This window comes from Peromyscus eremicus, chromosome X, assembly GCF_949786415.1.
Source record: "Peromyscus eremicus chromosome X, PerEre_H2_v1, whole genome shotgun sequence".
Taxonomy (NCBI): domain Eukaryota; kingdom Metazoa; phylum Chordata; class Mammalia; order Rodentia; family Cricetidae; genus Peromyscus; species Peromyscus eremicus.
In genome coordinates this window covers 53,117,195-53,136,011 of record NC_081439.1, presented here as the reverse complement: position 1 = coordinate 53,136,011, position 18,817 = coordinate 53,117,195, and the positions used below count along the sequence as shown (strand labels likewise).

The following is an 18,817-nucleotide window of genomic DNA, read 5'->3' as shown; positions in this document are numbered from 1 at the left end:
CATCTACAGCCAGGAATCAGAGGGCTATGAATGTCAGTGCTCAGGTCCCTTTCTCTTTTGAATTCAGTTAAGGGCTGCATCCATGGGATAAAGCCACCACATTCTGGGCGGATCCTCCCTGGTCAATTAAGCCTTTTTAGAAAAGGCCTAGTAGACATACCCAGAGCTGTGTTTCTATGATGATTCTGAGTCCAGTCAAGTTGACAATGAAAACTAACCATCAGAGTTATAATCAGTATAGTGATAAATTCAGGCTCCAGACATGGGCAGATACAGGCTGAAATTTTTCCTCTTCCATTCAAGTGATCAAGTGAGTATGTTAGTCTTCTCTGAACCTTACAATTTTTTTTTTTGCTTGTTCTTGCAGTACTGGGGATTGAAGCTAGGGCCTGTCTATCTTAACTGAACTATATCCCTGTCCCTTTTCATATGAACACATTCTCTTATTAAGAGGCTGTGAAGATTCAGTAAGACATGAAAAAACAAATAATCTGACCTATAGGAAACTTTCAATATGTGGGAGCTATTAATTCTGACATCATGTGTACATTGGGTCACCAAAATTTTCAATAGTTTTCTATTGGCAAAAAATTAAATTGTCTTATAAAGCTCATTAGGTTACTTACCTTGACTCTTAGCCTGTTGGGTACAGTAACCATAGCCATTGGTCTGCTTTTGTTGACTTTGTCTCCTAGCCTATAACATGTGTGAGTATATCTCCATCCAAATTGGCCAAGTTGGTATCCAAATTAGCAATGCTTTCTGGGGTTCCACTTCCTGGAACATAGCATACAGCTGGATGGCCAGATGCTAAGTGACAAAGCCATTAAGGAGGAAGATGACTATTCAACATTTCCTTCAGTGAGATAAATGCTGGCAAACGTGTCTAGGGTACTGTTTGTAGACTTAGAACCCACTGTTATTGATGAAGTTTATACTGGTACTTACTGTCAGCTCTCCATCCTGAACAGCTCATCAAAGGTAAGGAAGATGCTGCCAATATCTAGGGCTATGGACACTCTACCCTTGGAAAGTAGATCACTGACCTAATATTGGGCAAAATTCACAAGCTACCTGACCAGTACATAGGTTTCTGTGGAATAATGCTTTTGTACACTGGTTTAATAAAACACTGATTGGCCAGTAGCCAGGCAGGAAGTATAGGTGGGATAAGCAGACAAGGAGAATTCTGGGAAGAAGAAGGCTGAGTCAGGAGATGCCAGCCTGCCATCCAGGGAGAAGCATGTAATGGCACACAGGTAAAGCCACAGAACATGTGGCAACACATAGATAAACAGAAATGGGCTGAGCTTCAATGTAAGAGCTAGTCAGTAGTCAGCCTGAGCTAATGGCCAAGCAGTTTTAATTAATATAAGCCTCTGTGTGTTTACTTGGGTATGAGTGGCTGCAGACTGGGTGGGACACAGGAAAACATTAAGCTGCTATTGGTGCCTCACAGTTGGGCATTGATCCACATAGACCTTAGAAAGCTTATAGATTCTGAACACACAGAAATGGAACCACACTAGGCTTCCTAGTCTTATAGTCTCATGCCAGCAGCAGCACAGACTCCTCTCCAGACAGCTGCCTGCAAGATGGAGCTGGCCACCAGCTGCCATGAACTAAGCAGCATGGCTGGGGATTCCTGCCACAGTACACAGAGGCATCCCCAAGCTGTGCAGTGTGGTACATGGTGGATTTAACCTTTGCTAGTACAGACAGAAAAAAAAAGAGGTTTTTTGGCTACATGCTGCTGGATGAAAGCATAGACCCACTGCTTCCCAGAGTCAGTGGTGAGCATGGTTCCCCCAGAGCTGGCAGAAAATGTACTTCTGTGATGTTGGAAAGCTGAGGTGGGCAGATCCAGCTGCCATTTCAGTCCTAGTCATTCTACAGTTTAAAGCAATAGATTCACGATAAGGCTGATTCAGATAGAATAAGACTTTAAATGGTTTACACTGTGTGTAAAAATGTATGTAGGCTTGGAAGAGAGAAGAAAATGAATATAGTTATATAGAAAATAGTTTTTAAAAATAAAGTCTTTAAAGAGACAATAAAGGTAATATAAAAAATAAGCCACGTAAAGATGGATATTACACACACAGAGTCTGGATTATATTGTCTTTGGGATTTTTAACTACACAGATACATTTGATTGTAAAAACTGCCAAGTTAAATCAATATGTATATTTTAAAGGTATCTTGATTTCAAAATTTATGTCTAAGGATATGCTGCATTGGAAAAGAGGTTTTGCTTTTGTTTCCACAGAAGATGAGAACCTGTGGATTGCTTCCAGGATAATATGATTTGACCAGCCAAGACCCCCTGAAAGGTCTCCAATGATACCATGACCCAGATGATCCAACATCCAGAATGCTTTCAAGGCGACTGGCTCAGACAATGCAGCCTCACAGACTATTCCAGTCAGGACTTGACCATAATTCTTAGTTTTCTCAGGATCCGCATAAGAATATAGCACCCTTTATCAGCAAGAAGTAGTCTAGAAAACTATACCCACATTCTCAAAAAACATGAATTATGGATATTTGTCTTTGTTTAGGTTATTGGTTACAAACTGTTATTGGTCATAGTCAATCTCTTTCTAAAAGAAGAAAGGAGGATATGATATAGAAATATAGGATGTAGATATGATAGGATGAAAGGGTAGATTATTGAATCTACTTTTAAAGAGCAACAACTTGTTTAAAATGTTTTACATTGGTATAGTTTTTAGTTTATTGATACAAATTTAAAGTTAATTTGTTATACTTTATATATATTTCTACTTTTGTTTAAGCTATTATGTTTATGTAACTCATTTAAACTGTAATGGATAATTAAGAAATATAGATTAGTAATTAGTCTTTTATGATAGTCAAACTTATAGTCATGTTAAGTTTTCTAGGTGTACATGGATATAATTCAACTAGGTTGGTAATCTTCAAACACTTCAAAGACCTACAGAATATGGCATTTAGAATGTTTTAAAACTTAGACTTTCTGGACAATGACACATGTCTGTTCCTGGCAGCACCAATTTATTTCAAAGAGAAAGATGGGTGTCAAAGGCACTCCATATGGAGTTTATCTTCTTATTGGCAAAAATAGCCATTTGGGCAAGAAACTGTTTTTACCTGGACTGCTTGACAAAATGTTGTATCAACTGGACATGCAGGGCCCATTAGAAAGGTGACCACTGAACTTCGCAAGGCAAAGTGGTCCTTTAGGTTCCTGCTTCGCAGAAGAAACTGCCAGACATTTTACAGGATACAGAGAGAAGCGACTGAGAGACTTTAGGCCTGTGGGCTGAAGATGGATGCCCCAATGTTGTAGAGGAACTTTAGATGACTATTCAGGCAGACAGCTGTCTCTGTCATTCTAGATTTTTGGAAGTTGCTTACAATGCTCTTCCTGTTTATTTAGATAATATTATATCCTTCTGGGGTCTTTGATGTAGTTGAAGACTAGATAGTTATAATTTTCCTCTTTTATAATAAAAGATAAGTTAGACATGAAAACTTAGACTCACAAATATAGGATAAATAGACTATTTTCTTTGAATTTGCCAAATATAAATAGACTAGATATTGCAACTGTAATTCTTGCTTGATAAGTGTTTTGTTATATATAATTTTACTATTTTAAAGTAAAAACTTACTTTTTTAATTAAACATAAAAAGGGAAATGCTGCGGAATAATGCTTTTGTACACTAATTTAATAAAATGCTGATTGGCCAGTAGCCAGGCAGGAATTATAGGTGGGATAAGTAGACCAGGAGAATTCTGGGAAGTATAAGGCTGAGTCAGGAGATGCCAGCCTGCACTCCAGGGAGCAGCATGTAATGGCATACAGGTAAAGCCACAGAACACGTGTCGACATATAGATTGACAGAAATCGGCTGAGTTTAAGTGTAAGAGCTAGTCAATAGTAAGCCTGAGCTAATGGCCAAGCAGTTATAAATAATATTAAGCCTCTGCGTGATTATTTTATAAGCAGGCCACAGGACTTCAGGGCCTAGGCAGGACCAGAGAAGCTTCCAGCTATAATAGGTCTTTAGTATTTCTTTGTTTTCTACAGCTTTGTTGGAGGAACTGGCTCTGGGTTCACTTCCCTGATGATGGAATGTCTATCTGTTGATTACAGAAAAAATTCTAAGCTGGAGTTCTCCATTTATCAAGTCCTCCAGAATTCTAGCACTGTTGTTGATCCCTGCAAGTCTATCTTCAACACTCACATCACCCTGGAACATCCTGGTTGTATTTTTATGGTAGACAATGGGGCCATCTAACACATCGGTCATAGAAACCTCAATTTTGAGCATCCAACCTACACTGTTCTTAACTGTCTTATTAACCAGATTGAGTCTTCCATCTCAGCCTCTCTGAAATCTAGTGGATCCCTGAATGTACAACTGACAGAATTCCAGACCAAACCAGTGCCCTACCCTTGCATCTTCTCTCTGGCTATATACACCTGTCACCTCTGCTGAGAAAGACTACCATGAGGAACTTTCTGAAGCATAAATCACCAATGCCTGTTTATGCCAGTCAACCAGATGCTGAAATGTAACCCTCACCACTTTAAATACATGATTTGCTGCCTGTTGTACTATGGTGACATAGTTTCCAAAGATATCAGTGCTGACATTGTCACCAACAAGACTGAGTACTGCATATAGTTTGTGGATATAGGTGTCCTAATGGCTTCAAGGTTAGCATTAATTACCAGCCTCCCACTGTGGTAGCTGATGGAGACAAGGCTAAGGTACAGTGAACTGTATTCATGCTGAGCAACATCATAGTCATTGCTGAGGCTGGAGCTCAACTCGACCACAGGTGTGACCTGATGTCTGATGAACATGCCTTTGTGTACTGGTAGGTGGGTGAAGCCATGAAGGAAGAGCAATTTTGTGAGTCCTGTGAAGATATGGTTGGCCTAGAGAAGGATTATGAGGAGATTTGATGTGAATTCTATTGAAGGAGAGGATGAGGAAAAAGGAGGAATACTAATCCATTCCTTTCAGCATGTCAATCTTCCAGAACTTCAGTTTCAGCATTAGCTGACAGGCATCCATGTTTTCTGATTAGGTTATTTTCATTCTGTAATTATGCCTATCTTTTCTATATGGACCTGTGAGTTTATTCTATGATGCTTCAAAGTAATAGCTTTAAAAAGAAAACCCATCTTGTATAGGCCCTTCAAGCTCTACCTGAACAGTTTGTCATGAAAAATGCCATAGAAGATTATTAAGTATGTATCGTCTGTTCTCTTTTCTGTCCTTCTTTACCTCCCCTATGACCCTGCATTTTACATTCTCTGAAAATGGATCCATGGGTGGTCTCATTTATATTTATAAGAGTTGGTGAAAACAAAATCAGGAATTCCAGGCAAGAGAGTGAAACTCTTAGGACCTATGAGCAGCAGGAAGCCATTAAATCCTCAGCTTTGAGGGGGTAAAGGCATGGAACATTCTTATCAAATTAAGACCTGGCCTTGTGGAGATATTACTAGTAGGAGCCATTCTCAGGGAATATTCCAGTCAGTAGAGCTATGAGTGTCAAAGCAAAGGAGGAATGGGAAATCAGGACCCCTCTCCCTCTTGCTCTGGTGATTTCTCCCATTAGTGTTAAAAATCAGTCTGTAGGTATGAATATCTAATCAGTTCCCAAAGACAGTTTCCTGGGACACAAAGCATGGAAAAGATGGCCAGAGACTAGATCTAGTAGCGGGAAGGATCATCTCAGGACGTGACGTGGGTTATTCTCTACTGCCACCTTTCACATACGAGTTCCTCAACCTGTAATGATCTGTGAACAGAACTTCAACTAGTTTCTCCCTAAGTAGCCCTTTGGTTTGTTATAGTCACTTCTTCCCATGTGATACTCATTTCATCATTGATAACACTAATCTTAACTAACTATATCTATTCCTGCTTTTCTCAGGGCACCATGCATTTATTAGGATAAGAGGGCCTTGTTATTCAGCTCTGCCCTAATCTCATAACACAGAATCTGACTCACACATAGCCAATACTGTTGAATATTGGAACTAATCACTGAAGGATCTAAGGTGCAAGTTCAAGAGAGACACGAGATGGATTGTTGGGGGTAAGTAATTTATTAGGAGTTAGGTAATGCCATGGACAGACAGATAAATAAAAGCTTGGTGGAGGCTTTGAGAAGAATTCAGGCTGCAGAGGCAGAGGCAGACGGCTTGGTGAGGGCTCTGGAGAGTGGAATCAGGGTTACGGCAGATTCCAGATCCTTTCTTACAGCTCTCTGAAGAAATGGGGATTTCACAGTATGAAGTGGCTGCAGGCTTCTGATTTCTTGGCAAGAGGCAGAGAACAGGGTGAGAACAGCATTATGTGTGGCCACTAATATTTTTCTGATGTAAACTCACTTGTCTGGTGAAGAGATCTTGGTACCTTGAAGCCTGTTAGCTAGAGGCTCACAGACAATGTCTCAGCAGGGTGTCTTTCAGTCTCTGTGAAAACTGGAGGGCTGCTACTGGTAAAGTGGCCTGACCAGCACTAACATTACATTTTTAGAACCAAAGGTACCTAAAAGGCTTTGCCAAGGAACAGTAAAGATGCCCATCATTTTCTAGGCCCTGCCTCTTTCCTAGACAGCCAGATGCTAGGGCACATTATAGTTTAGACCTAGCTTCACTCAGAGGTCTCACAGAAGTTATTTCTTGGTAGTTGCTAAAAGCTTTAAAACCCTTTCCCCAAAAGGGGAAATCCCAATATTTACCGATGGACAAATTAGAGGAAAAGCTCAATGCTTTGAAACAGGTAGCTACATTTTCCACCAGTTCCTGAATGGTGCTTTAGGTCTTGCTTGCAGTACTTGTCCCAGCCTGGAAGTCAAATAAAGGCAGTAGAAGTGATGAACTTTGTGAAAAGTTCGCTCGAGGAGTCAGATGGGAGCAATGCTCTTTAGGTGGCCTGTAGAGCACCTGCCACCTCTGTAGCCGCTCTATTCAAGGACAATGATTGGCAAGAAGTAGAAGAGAAATTACCACTTGTAAAGGACAAAAAGACAAGAATACCATCTATAAGTTGCTTGCAATTGCTATCAACCTGTGTAAATACTGATAGGCTGTCCTTCTACAAAGACAAAGTCAAGAAGGATTTCCTCAAAACCATTCCAACTTAGAATGATTTTCCAGTACTGGACATTGAACCCAAGGCTCTTGTGCGTGCTAAAGAAATGTTCTACCACTGAGCTACATCCTCCATCTCCAGAACCTTTTCCTCATAGATTAATTTAATTTAATCCTTTAATCCTTCCAGTCCCTCTCATGCTTTAAGTCTTTGCCACAGCATCTATAGAGGGAACTATGGAAAGAATTCTGGGAATTTAGACACTTGCTCTGTTATTTGCTGACTGTAGGATCTAGTAGAACTCTTTTCCTTCTTTGAACCAAGGCTTCTTCATATGCAAAATTAGGATAGTGATGATTATGAACTAAACTTTATAAACTGCACTGGTGAAAAGGGCATCAATCGAATGTATCAGAAAAATGGGTGTTTGAATTGGGCTAGATATATTAGGCATAGAAGTGTGGGTGAGCATATTAGTGAGGGTTCTCTAGAAGAATAGAAACTATGGAATGTATGTATATTCAAAAAGGGATTTATTAGAGTGACTTATTCTATATGGACTGGGTAGTACATCAATAGCTATCTTCACACTGGAAAGGCAGAGGACCTGATAGTTGCTTAGTCCATGATGCTAAGTACCTCAGCAGTGCCTGTGTGTGGCTGAGAGCTTGGAGAGCCACTCCTCTTCCATCCATGTTGGAAGGCCAAGGAAGCTGGGTTCAGATGCGAGCAGCAGTGGCAGCGGCACTCAGCAACAAAACGAGAAGGCAAGCAAGTGAAAACCCTGTTTTCCCCTCCAACCCAGGCTGCCAGGGTCTTTCCCCCTCAGACAACCAGCAATTGCCTTTACAGACCTGCCCAGGTACGTGTCTCTTATTTTAGATTCAGACAAGCTGACAATAATGATTTACTATCATAGTAGACATAGAAGTGTGAAGAAGCTCCAAGTTACCTGATACAGATTCAGCTGTGCTGTATATGGGGGAGTGACAGACATCAGACTTAGAGAAGCTGTAAGCCCGTATGCGAAGATCCTTGAATGCTTGTAGACCTTTTGAAGCTTAATAACAAGGGAGGTGACATGACCATTACAGAGGAACTGTCATCACATATTTTTGTCTCAAGAGCATTTAAGACTCTTAATAAATTGTTGAAGAATCTCAAAGAGCTTTTGTTTCTGTGATTTACATCTGTTTATTTTTGCCATGCCACTCATTGAAACAGAGAATTTAAAAATTAATTAATTCATTTAAAATTAATGCAAATAAAACCAGTTATATATTATAAAAACGTATTGGTTGAGGGAAACAACTATATTTTCCGAAATAAAATAGGAAAAAGAAGAATATAATTTTACAATTTTCAAAACTTTTCGTTGTCTGGTTTTATTAATAGATCATACCTGCTTTCTGCGGTGCTCTGTTTGGGCATCTGGTTTTGTTTGAAGAAACAGGATACCTAGCATATGGATATTCTTCTTTGAAACTACACCAAATATCAACAACTGTAGTATCTTGAAAGTTAGGTGCTATGTGGAACCGGAAACCATATTACTGGCTTGGCATATTTTGCTACATTAAAATCCATTGGTCTATCTTGTACTTTTAATGAATCTTCCATATCACTCATGCATTAGTCTGTGCATGCTTTACTCATGCATGCTTTAGTAGCAGCATGCACTGGTCATTTGGAATGTGTTTGGCCATCAAATCATGAAAATCTTGAATGTACACTCACTAAATAGTATGTTTTTTTTTAATAAGTTGTGGGTTAATAGCTCCATCAAACTCATCAGGAAAATGAGCACATAAACTTTTTAAGTTCATTTAAAATTTAAAGCTTATAAAACTTTCCTAAATTTTCAATTTTTATTTGAAAAAGCCCACTTCTATCATTGGGAACAAACAAATATTGTCAGTTGTTTTCCTTAATGGACAAGATTGTATCATTTATTTGTGAGAAAATACCTGGCAAATATTCATTTGAATGACTATAGTTCATCTGTCACTGCCATCTAAAAATTGTGTTCCATGAGAAAAAGTCTAGTTCAATATACAATTCACAAGTCCTTTCTCCTGTGACAAGCATCAACTTTGTTGTATAGCATAAGGTATATTACTACAAGTGTTCTCTAGTCTGTCAAGAAAAGTATTGGTAGTATGTTCAAGGATCAAAATTCAACAAAATTAATAAATTTACTGCTTAGTTGAGGGCATTCTTTTTCAATGTATTTTTACTAATTATTTGAAGATTTTATACATGTATGCAATGTATTTTGATCATTTTAATCTCTACTCTTCTTCCTTACTCCTCTCTGGGATAGCTCTGTGGGGTATCCGTACCCCACAGACACTTACAACTTCATGCCCTCTTCTTTTAAAGTAAATTTTTGGGTCCAATTAGTGGTTTCCATATAAGTATGGGTACAGGACAATTCACTGCCCTACCAGAGACACCCACTTAAAAAAAAACCTGACCCCTGCTGCTCTGAAGCCATCATCTGTCAAGAATTCCTCAGCTAGGGTTGGGCCTCATGAGCCTCTCCTCTCTCCATGCTGGAATGATGACTGGCTTGATTTGGTGCCAGTCTTGTGCAGATAACCACAGATGCTGTTAGTTCATCAGTGTAGTGGTTCTGTCATGTCTAGGAGCCTCAATTATTGCCTAGTCCAAGAAGACCATGAATTATACTTTGAAAACTGCTAACATAAACATGTTTTGAAGAAAAGAGTATTGGAGACAGAGCTATCAGGAAATGGCTAAAACTAATACTTGGGAGAATGGTGAGGATTGAACTAACGAAACCCTAATGTATATAGGGTGACAGGTATTGATACAAAAATGATTAAAATATAAAGATTAAAATGATCAATTAATTCTTCTGTTCTATTTTCAGACACTTCCTCTAAAACTACCATTTCTCTGCAGGATTGTTAATACAAATTCTCCCTCCACTAATATTTTGTTCTTTCTTGTGTCACTGCCGCCTCTAGCTCCTTTTAAATTGTTCTCCTTCTATATGTAACATAAATTACTCTTGCCAAATTCATCAAGCACCTTGGTGACATTAAATCCATTGGTATTTCCAGTGATGTTTCTGTTTATCCTTTCTGCCACATCTAACCCAATAATCACTTTTTCCCTTGTAATTCTTCCCATGATGATATTTCAGTTTTCTTCTGGCTTTTTCATTATTTTGCAGTGGGTAGCTGATCCAGCTTTGACCTGGAAGTACTACCCCCATTGAGGCTTCTGGTAACTGTCATGCCTACCTATGGCCTGCCCCTGAGGCAGGGCCGAGACGGGAGCCCTTAAGATCCAAGATCCAAATGTGCCAGCTCTCTTAGTTCCTGGTCATCCTGGATGTTGCATGGTAGACAAAGTAGAGTTCTCCAGAGAACACCACTGGACTGCACTTCACCTCTCCCAGATCCTGTAACGTATCCTTTTACTTGTTGTAAGTAAAACCCCCAAATAAACCTCCCTTTTATCTACATGGAGTTGCCTTAATACTTACACCAATAATTTTTCTTAGTTTTGTTTTTTGATTTTTTCCCTTCTAACTTCCAAAATTCTGTACTTTCTTCCTGGACTTTGTACAAACTCCAGACAGCATCTCTGTGTTCTCTCTCTGTCCCTGTATCTCTCTTTCTCCCTCTCTTTTCCCTCCCTCCCTCCTTCCTTTCTCCCCTTCTTCCTTTTCTCCCTCCTCCTAATCTCCTCTCATCTGTATCTTTATCCTCTGAGTTCCATATCTACTAACACAATCACTCAATTGACATGTCTTCCATTGTTTCTCTAACCCCTCAAATTCAGTGTATTCAAAACTGAACTCTTGTTCCTTTCTTCACAGTCCAAATCTTCTCTTCCTTTGATTCCATCTCAATAAATGGTAGCTTCTGTCATCTAATGGTTCATATCAAGATTCTTGTGCATGGGGCTGAAGAGATGGCTCAGCAGTTAAGATCACTTCCTAATCTTTTGGAGGATCCTAGTTAAGTTCTCAGTACCCACATCAGATGGCTCACAACTATCCAACTCTGGGGATCCAGTGGCTTTTTCTGGCCTCCATGGACACTTTCACACATATTGTATACATTCATACACAATACAGCACACACACACACACACACACACACACACACACACACACACACACACACACGGCGGGGAGGAGAATATGAATCCCTGGGTATCATTTGTATCTCTCTCTTTCAGTTACCATTCTTAGTCACCAAGTCTTGCCAATTCCATTTGCAAAACATAACTAGAATTTGTGTACTTGATCCCTCTCCATTGCCATCTATTAATCCAATTCCCTCCTTACTACATAGTCCAAATTGGCCTTAAAGGTATAATCCTCCTGAATTACCCTCTTAAGTGCTGGGTTTATAGAGGTATACCACCAAGCCCAGCCCAGTTTTAAACCATCATCATTTCTTGCCTGGACTCATCTAATGGCCTCCTATCTCGTCATATCCTCTCATCTCATCTTGTAAGGAATTCATGAGATGACAGAAAGAGGGATCTTTGATAACCTGTAAACCATACCATGCTGCCTCCTTGCTTAAAGCTTCTAAGAGATTTTCATTGTACTTGAGATCCCAGGTTCTTAATATACTTTGCAAAGTCCTGTCTTCTTTCTAAATATCACTTCACCAATCTAATCTGACAATATTATTTCCCTCATGCTCACATTATTCCAGCTACATTAGCCTTCCTCCTTGCCATCGAACAGCTATTGTCTTCTTTATCTCTAGACATTACATACACTGTCTGGTTTGGACCTTGCTCCTACCTCTGTTTCTTTGTATTAATTCCTTCTTATTTTTTATTCCCAAGTTATATATTAATTGTTCAGAAAATCTATTCTTGAGGCCCCAAATAAACCAGGTGATTTCTTTGCTGTGAAAAATTATCCCACTCTCTATTTAATAATACTTACCATGATCTATAATCTATAATTGTGTTTTCCTTCTTTTCTTTAAGATACAAGGCACAATGCAGAAGGATTTGATGTCCTTGCTGGATTGCTGGATTGCCTTTCTATGGTCTCATCTTTTCTAATCATATTTCTCATCTCTTCATTTTGGATTAGGAATGTTTACTTTGTGCTGTTGCATATTATGACTTAGTAACTTGTTTAGTTTTTAGTTGCTTAAAGTTAAGAAGTTGCTTTGGCTCTCAGAAGGGGATATTAGAGTTGTTTTCAAGCAGTGTTGAAAATGTTAAGACTATGGAGCCTTTTGAAGTTGGAATTAATACATTTTTCATTATGACATGACCTTGAGTCTATGTGGGAGAGGAATGAAATGTCATGATTTAAAAGTGATGTAAGTTGTATTTAATCATAACCACTGTATACATTTCCAAATTAAATGTCTATAACTCCATAAAGTATAATTTACAATGATAAACACAAATAAAATAAAACAAAAAATAAAAAACAAAAGCAAAACCAAAAACACATAAATGAAAGTGATGTATTTGGGTGTCAAGTTGGAAAGAGATTTGTTTTAATTGTCCATTTTTTATTGTCATGTGATAGGATTTACAATCAGCCAGGGGATCCCATTTGTCAACTTTGGGGATTATTTCATGTCCTACTGGAGTGGTTGTACACAAGTCTATGATTATGCTTAAATCATGAAATGTTTTCCCAATGTTCTTCTCTAAGGGTATCAGAATTTTAGGCTTTACATTAAGGCTTTTGATCCATTTGAAGTTAATCTAGGTGCAGGATGATAGATACTGAGTAAATTTTATCTTCTATAGGTTGATATCTAGTTTTTCCAGTGGTGTTTGTTAAGGAGGCTTTCTATTCTCTAAAGTTTATTGTTTGCATCTTTGTAAAAATCAGATCGCTGTAGCTATGTGGGTTTATTTCTGGGTCCTCCATTTTATTCCAGTGGCCTCTATGTATCTGATTTTGTCACTATAGGTCCACACTATGTCTTAAAATCAGATAATGTGGTATCTAAAAAATGTGTTAATTTTGTTCAGAATTTGCTTTGGTTATTTGGGAGTATTTTCAGGTTCTATACAGATTTTATGTTTTTTTTTCCAGTTTGTGAAGAAAGTTATTGGAATTTTCATGGGTATTACATTGAAACCCTGAATTGTTTTTTGTAATATAGCCATTTTTACCTATTAATTTCTTCACTCTGTGATCTTGGGAGGTTTTTCCATCTTGTACTGTCTTTCTTTAATCTTTTTTCAGTGCTTTGAAATTTTCATAGTTCATTTATTTTGTATCTTTGGTTATGTGTATTCATTCTTAGATATTGTTGAATCTATTGTGTATGGGATTATTTATTTTTTTCATTGTGAAAAAGTCTTTATTTAAAGAAAAAAAATTAGTTAACAAAAAATTTAACAAGTTCCACTTAGCAAAATACACCCAAAAGGAAATCACCGTACAAAGAAAGCTTTAAGTCAAGGCCTCACCAATGCCTACAGTATTAGCATTGTGTCTCAATTCTCAAAACTAACTTCTAAAAAGCTTAAACTTAACCTAAAGATTTAAATGAAAATATAAACTAGAACAAACATGAGAAATGCTTCCCTTTGCATCAGGGATCTAGCACCTTTGAGTTCTCCAGAAAAGTACATGTCCCCAGTGTGTTCACTGTGGTGTGCTTTAAGATCCACTCAACATACTTAAAACTACTCAACTCAGATACCATCACTCCTTAAGTATACTACCAAAAATGTTAATTGAGAAAAGCAGAAGAAAATAGTTTTAGTTTACTCAATATTACATGCTAGAAGAAAAGTTTGCAAGAGAAACACTGAAGAGGTAATTTTTTTAATCCAGATTTCACAAACTCATGGTACGATGTGGGTCCCCCAGCTTCCTCTAGAGTTATAAACTGCTCTTAACTGCTTATTGGCTGCCTGTGAAATTTTGATGGAAATAACTCAAATGCTCCTACAATACTAGTCAAATCCACCCATGCTGTTCTGACCACTGTAGCCGGCCCCATAACAGTCACTCACTGACTGGCTCTCCAGGCCACTGTAAGTCTCCTGGGCAGCTGACACTCCCATGCCCTGCATCACCTGGCTGCTATAAGCACTGTAGCTAGCCCCTGTTGTTGAATTCAGGAAGAGTTCTATGTATCTGTGCTGCATGTTGGCCCTGTCCTTCGACATAGCTGCCACTGCTTCTTCATGGGTGGCAAACTCAACATCAGCTTCTCCTGTCATTCTTCCATCAGGACCAATATCAATATGAACTCTCACAGGGTTGAGTGGAGAGAAGAAGTTGTAAATGTCATTCTCCGTTGCTTTGTAGGGCAGCCCTCTCATGTGGACACAGTGGCCGGTGGTGCTCTGCACTGTGAACTCACTGTCTTCGTATCTGTGGTCATATATTCCTGAGAGACAGTAGCTGAACTCTCTCCCAAACAGGTTAGTGGTGAAGCCATAGTCATCACTGAGGCCACTGTATTCTTCATAGACCCCATAGCCTGCACTATAGGCACCAGATCTCATCCTATCCAAGGCTGCCTGTTTCACAGTGCCAGTGTACCTCTGGGCTGTGCCAGGCCGGTCATAGGGCCCAGGTCTCTGCACAGACATGAACTTCAGAGGTGGATCTGAGTATGACGTAACTTCCTCCTGGCTGCTCTTGAACACTTCGATATACCTGTGTCCTATTCTCTCCTTGTGCTTCTCCAGAGCTTTCTCAGCTAACTCTTGTGAGGCAAACTGAACGAAGGCCTCCCCTGTAATCTTGCCCTCCGGGTCCACAGGTAATGTGATCCCATTTGGCACAATTTCCAACCCTGAGAAGAACTGAACAATTTCGTCTTTTGTGCATCCAAACGGGAGTCCCCGAAGCCTCACAAAGCCGTCATTGGCACTGTCGTCGCTGTTTGGACCACTGTGCTTCAACACCCAATCCATCTCGATTCTGTGTGACTTGAACACCTCAATATATCGGTGTCCCATGCTTTCCCGGTCTTTTTTCAGAGCCAATTTTACATCATCTTCTGACTCAAGTTCAACAAAAGCTTCACCACTCTGCCTGCCTTCTCTAGTATAAATGAAATGAATACCTGCGACGCCATCATGAATTGTGCAGTTGGAGAGAAAGTTTTGTATGTCCTCAATTGAGCAGGACCAGGGTAGGCCACGGAGTTTGACCACATAGCCTTCACCTCCGTCAGGGCCCAGCATCATGGACACTTGATAAGGCTGATGTCACACAAACTTGGGCGATTTTTTTGTAGCTTAAAGATCCACCACAGGTGCCTTCTGTAGGAAACACTTATGGAAGGTACAACTTTTCCACGGAGGCAGAAGTGACTTCTACTTTCAATAAGCAAGAACCACAACTCCACCTGACGCTTTAAAAACACAGAGAGCTCCAGGGGACGTCGAGGTGCATCTTCTCTTTGTTCTCAACCTCAGGATCCTTGTCCCCATGCTCCCACTCACATCCGGAACCTCTGCCGACCCTCAGAGCACCTAGAGGAGGGTGGAACCCTGGGACTTGGCTGTTGTAGCTGAGACAGTAGAGGCTTGTTTACTATTACCATGGAAACCCCCAGGAACTCTTGGTGGGGCCTCAGCGGGTGAGTCAGCCGCTCTGCCTGGGGAGCACCCACTGTGCTTCCCATGGGATTATTTCTTTCTCAGCATGTTCATTATTGGTATATAGTAAAACTAATCATTTTTCTATGCTAATTTTGAATCCTGCTACTTCTCAGGAAATGTGTTATTCAGTTATCAGTTTTCTGATAGAAGCTTTAGAGTTTCTTACATATAAAATCACATCATCTGCAAATAAGGATAATATGACTTCTTCCTTTCCTATTTGCATTAATTTTATTACATTTTCTTGTCTTGCTTACGCTAAAATTTCAAGGTCTATGTTGAGCAAGATTACAGAAAGTAGACACCCTTGTCTCAAGCCTAATTTTTTGGAAATGCTTTGTGTTTTTCTCCATTGATGTAATATTGGCTACAGTTTTATCATATATAGCCTTTATTATTTTAAAGTGGAGATCTTCTATTTAATTTTTTTGGTTAGCAGATGCTTTTATCACAAAAGGGATAGCAGACAGTATAATGATCTTGTGACTTCTGTCCTTGAGTCTATTCTTAAGTTATATTTCATGTATTGGTTTATGTAAGTCTAACCGTCAATGCATCCCTAAATGAAGCCCACTTGGCTTACTTTGAATGCAGTTTGCAAGTAGTTTATTGAAAGTTTTTCCATTCATGTTTATTGTGGAGATAAGCTTATAATTTTTGTGTGTTTCTGTTCAATTTTAGCACCAGGATAATACTGGCTTTATAAAATGAGTTAGTGTTTCTTTCCTTTCTATTTATGAAATTGTTTATGGGAAACATCGTTGTTAGTTTCTCATTAGACGTTTGGTAGGCTTTACCTGTGAATCCCTCAGGGTCTGGGCATTTTTTAAATAAAGAGACCCTTTATTAATATTTAAATTTCATTGTCTCTTATAGTTCTATTTATGTTGCTTATATATTTTTGGTTTAATTTGAGTAGATCATATGTGTGTAGGAATTAATTCATGTATTCTAGATTTTTCCAATGTATTTGAATATAGGTTTTTAAAGTACATCTTCAAAATACCCTCTAAACATCATTGGCATGTGTTGTAATATCTTTCTTTTCACTTATAATTTTATTGATTTGGAGTTATTTCTCTTCTGGTTAGTTTGACAAGGAGTGAATGATGTTTATCTTTTCTATTTACTACCTATTTATTTCATTGATTCTTTTTCAGTTTTTGAGGTTATAGTTTAATTACAAAATTTCTTCCTTCCCTTCCTTCTCTACCTCCAATATACTCCTCCCCACTCTCTTTCAAATCATGACCTCTTTTTTCACTAATTGTTATTGCATGCATATAAGTATACATACATATATACATACTCACACATTCCAAAATATTACCTCCTCAGTCTATATAATGCAACTTGTATGTATGTTTTCAGGACTGACTATTTGACCAATTTTTTTATGATTCTTTTTGTTTCTATTGTATTGACTTTTCCCTGAGCTAATAATTCTTTCCATTTACTGATAGTAGATTTGGCTTGTTTTTTTCCCCTAGCTCCTTGAGGTAATTAAATGCTTTAGTTAAGAGTTCTCTGATTCTTTTTTTCCAATTTATTCTTCTTTTATAGGAAATAGTTTCTTTTTTAATACAATATATCCTTGATTATAGTTTCCCCTCCTTCTGCTCCTCCCAGTTCCTCCCCTCCCTCTCCTCTTCTCTGGATCCACTTCCTTTCTGTCTTCCACTGGAAAATAACAGGCTTCTAAGAGATAACAACCAAATAGGATAAAATAAAATATAATAAGATAAGGCAAAAAACCACTATATTGAAGTTAGGCAAGGCAGCCTAACAGAAGGAAAGGAGTTCCAAGAGTAGGCGCAAGAATTAGAGACCCACTTGTTCTCACAGTCAGGAGTCCTATAAAAATGCTAAGCTAAAAGCTATAATATATCTGTAGAGTACCGGGTATAGAACCATGTAGGTCCTGTGCTTGCTGCTTCCATCTCTGTAAGTACACATGAGCCCTGCTTAGTTGATTCAGAGGCCTTATTCTCTGGTGTTCTCCATCCTCTCTGGCTCTTACACTCTTTCTGTCTCCTTTTCCATGGGGTTCCCTGAGCTCTGAGCAGAGAGATTTGTTGGAGACATTCCATTTAGATTTTTTTTTCTGTATATTATGTATGGCTGCAGGTCTCTGTATCTGTTTCCACCTTCTGCTTGAGGAAGCTTCTCTGATAATGACTGGATAAGGCACTGAGCTATGAGTATAGCAGAATATCATAGAGAGTCATTTTATTGGCACTTTTGTTTTTAGACCAGTAGTGTATGGTTTTACCCTAGGTCTCTGGACTATCTAGTCCCTGGTTCTTGGTTACCCAAGCAGTGTCAGCAATGGGTTCCATCTAGTGGATTGTACCTTAAGTAAAATAAGACATCCCACAAGTTCTATGCCCTCATTGCCCTAGCATATTTTGCAAGCATCACAGATTGTAGGTCTAAGGTTTTGTGGCTGGGTTGGTGTTTACCTTTCGCTTTTGGTAGCCTACAGAATACCTTTCCTCACAAAAGAGACTAGAATATAGGGGTGAAGGCTCCATGTAGGCACCAGCTTGATTTCTCCGTGTTCAATGAGTTATGTGGGTGTTCTTGGCAATGGAAAGCTTGCTGTCAGTTTGCAGAGAGCAATCTATTGTCTTAGCAAGAGCGTGGGTTATTTAGTGATTTCCGTGGGACCCCCTTGCCTAACAACTCAACTGAATGCAACCCAGTTCCACTATTGGAAGCCTCATTTAGTGACAAGAGATGGCTAGTTGAGACTCCATATCCCCATTGTTTTGAGACCTCATTAGGATCACCTTCATATATTTTTGGAAGTTTTCACTGCACTAGGCTCTCATATCATCCTTCCAGTGCCCCTCACTTCCAGGTGTCTCTTCCTACTTTATCTCCCTCTACCCTATGTCCCTTACACCTTCTCACCTGATCCTCCCATTTGTGTCCCCATCCACCACCAGTGCATCTGTAAAATCTGTTCTATGTCTCCCTGCCAGGGAGATCCAGGTATCCCCTCTAGACACTTCCTCTATACCTAACCTCTTTGGGTTTATGTATTTTAGCTTGGTTATCATTTACTTAATGGCTAATATCCACATATAAATGAATGCAT

At 39.0% G+C, this 18,817-nt stretch overlaps 1 protein-coding gene and 1 pseudogene across 1 annotated transcript; one reads left to right on the top strand and one right to left on the bottom strand.

Moving 5' to 3' along the window:
* The first annotated feature begins 703 nt into the window (after positions 1–703).
* Positions 704–5,068, top strand: LOC131899133 (tubulin alpha-1B chain-like; annotated as a pseudogene).
* An 8,641-nt stretch (positions 5,069–13,709) lies between these two features.
* Positions 13,710–15,624, bottom strand: LOC131898909 (heterogeneous nuclear ribonucleoprotein F-like). Its single transcript, XM_059250198.1, has one exon. It carries the CDS (start codon positions 15,295–15,297, stop codon positions 14,050–14,052), a length of 1,248 nt encoding a protein of 415 aa, XP_059106181.1. The 5' UTR covers positions 15,298–15,624; the 3' UTR covers positions 13,710–14,049.
* Between the last annotated feature and the right edge of the window lie 3,193 nt (positions 15,625–18,817).

What these genes read in the sequence shown, in the direction of transcription:
- LOC131898909 (XM_059250198.1), bottom strand. Translation starts at nt 15,297, where the DNA reads ATGATGCTGGGCCCTGACGGAGGTGAAGGCTATGTGGTCAAACTCCGT.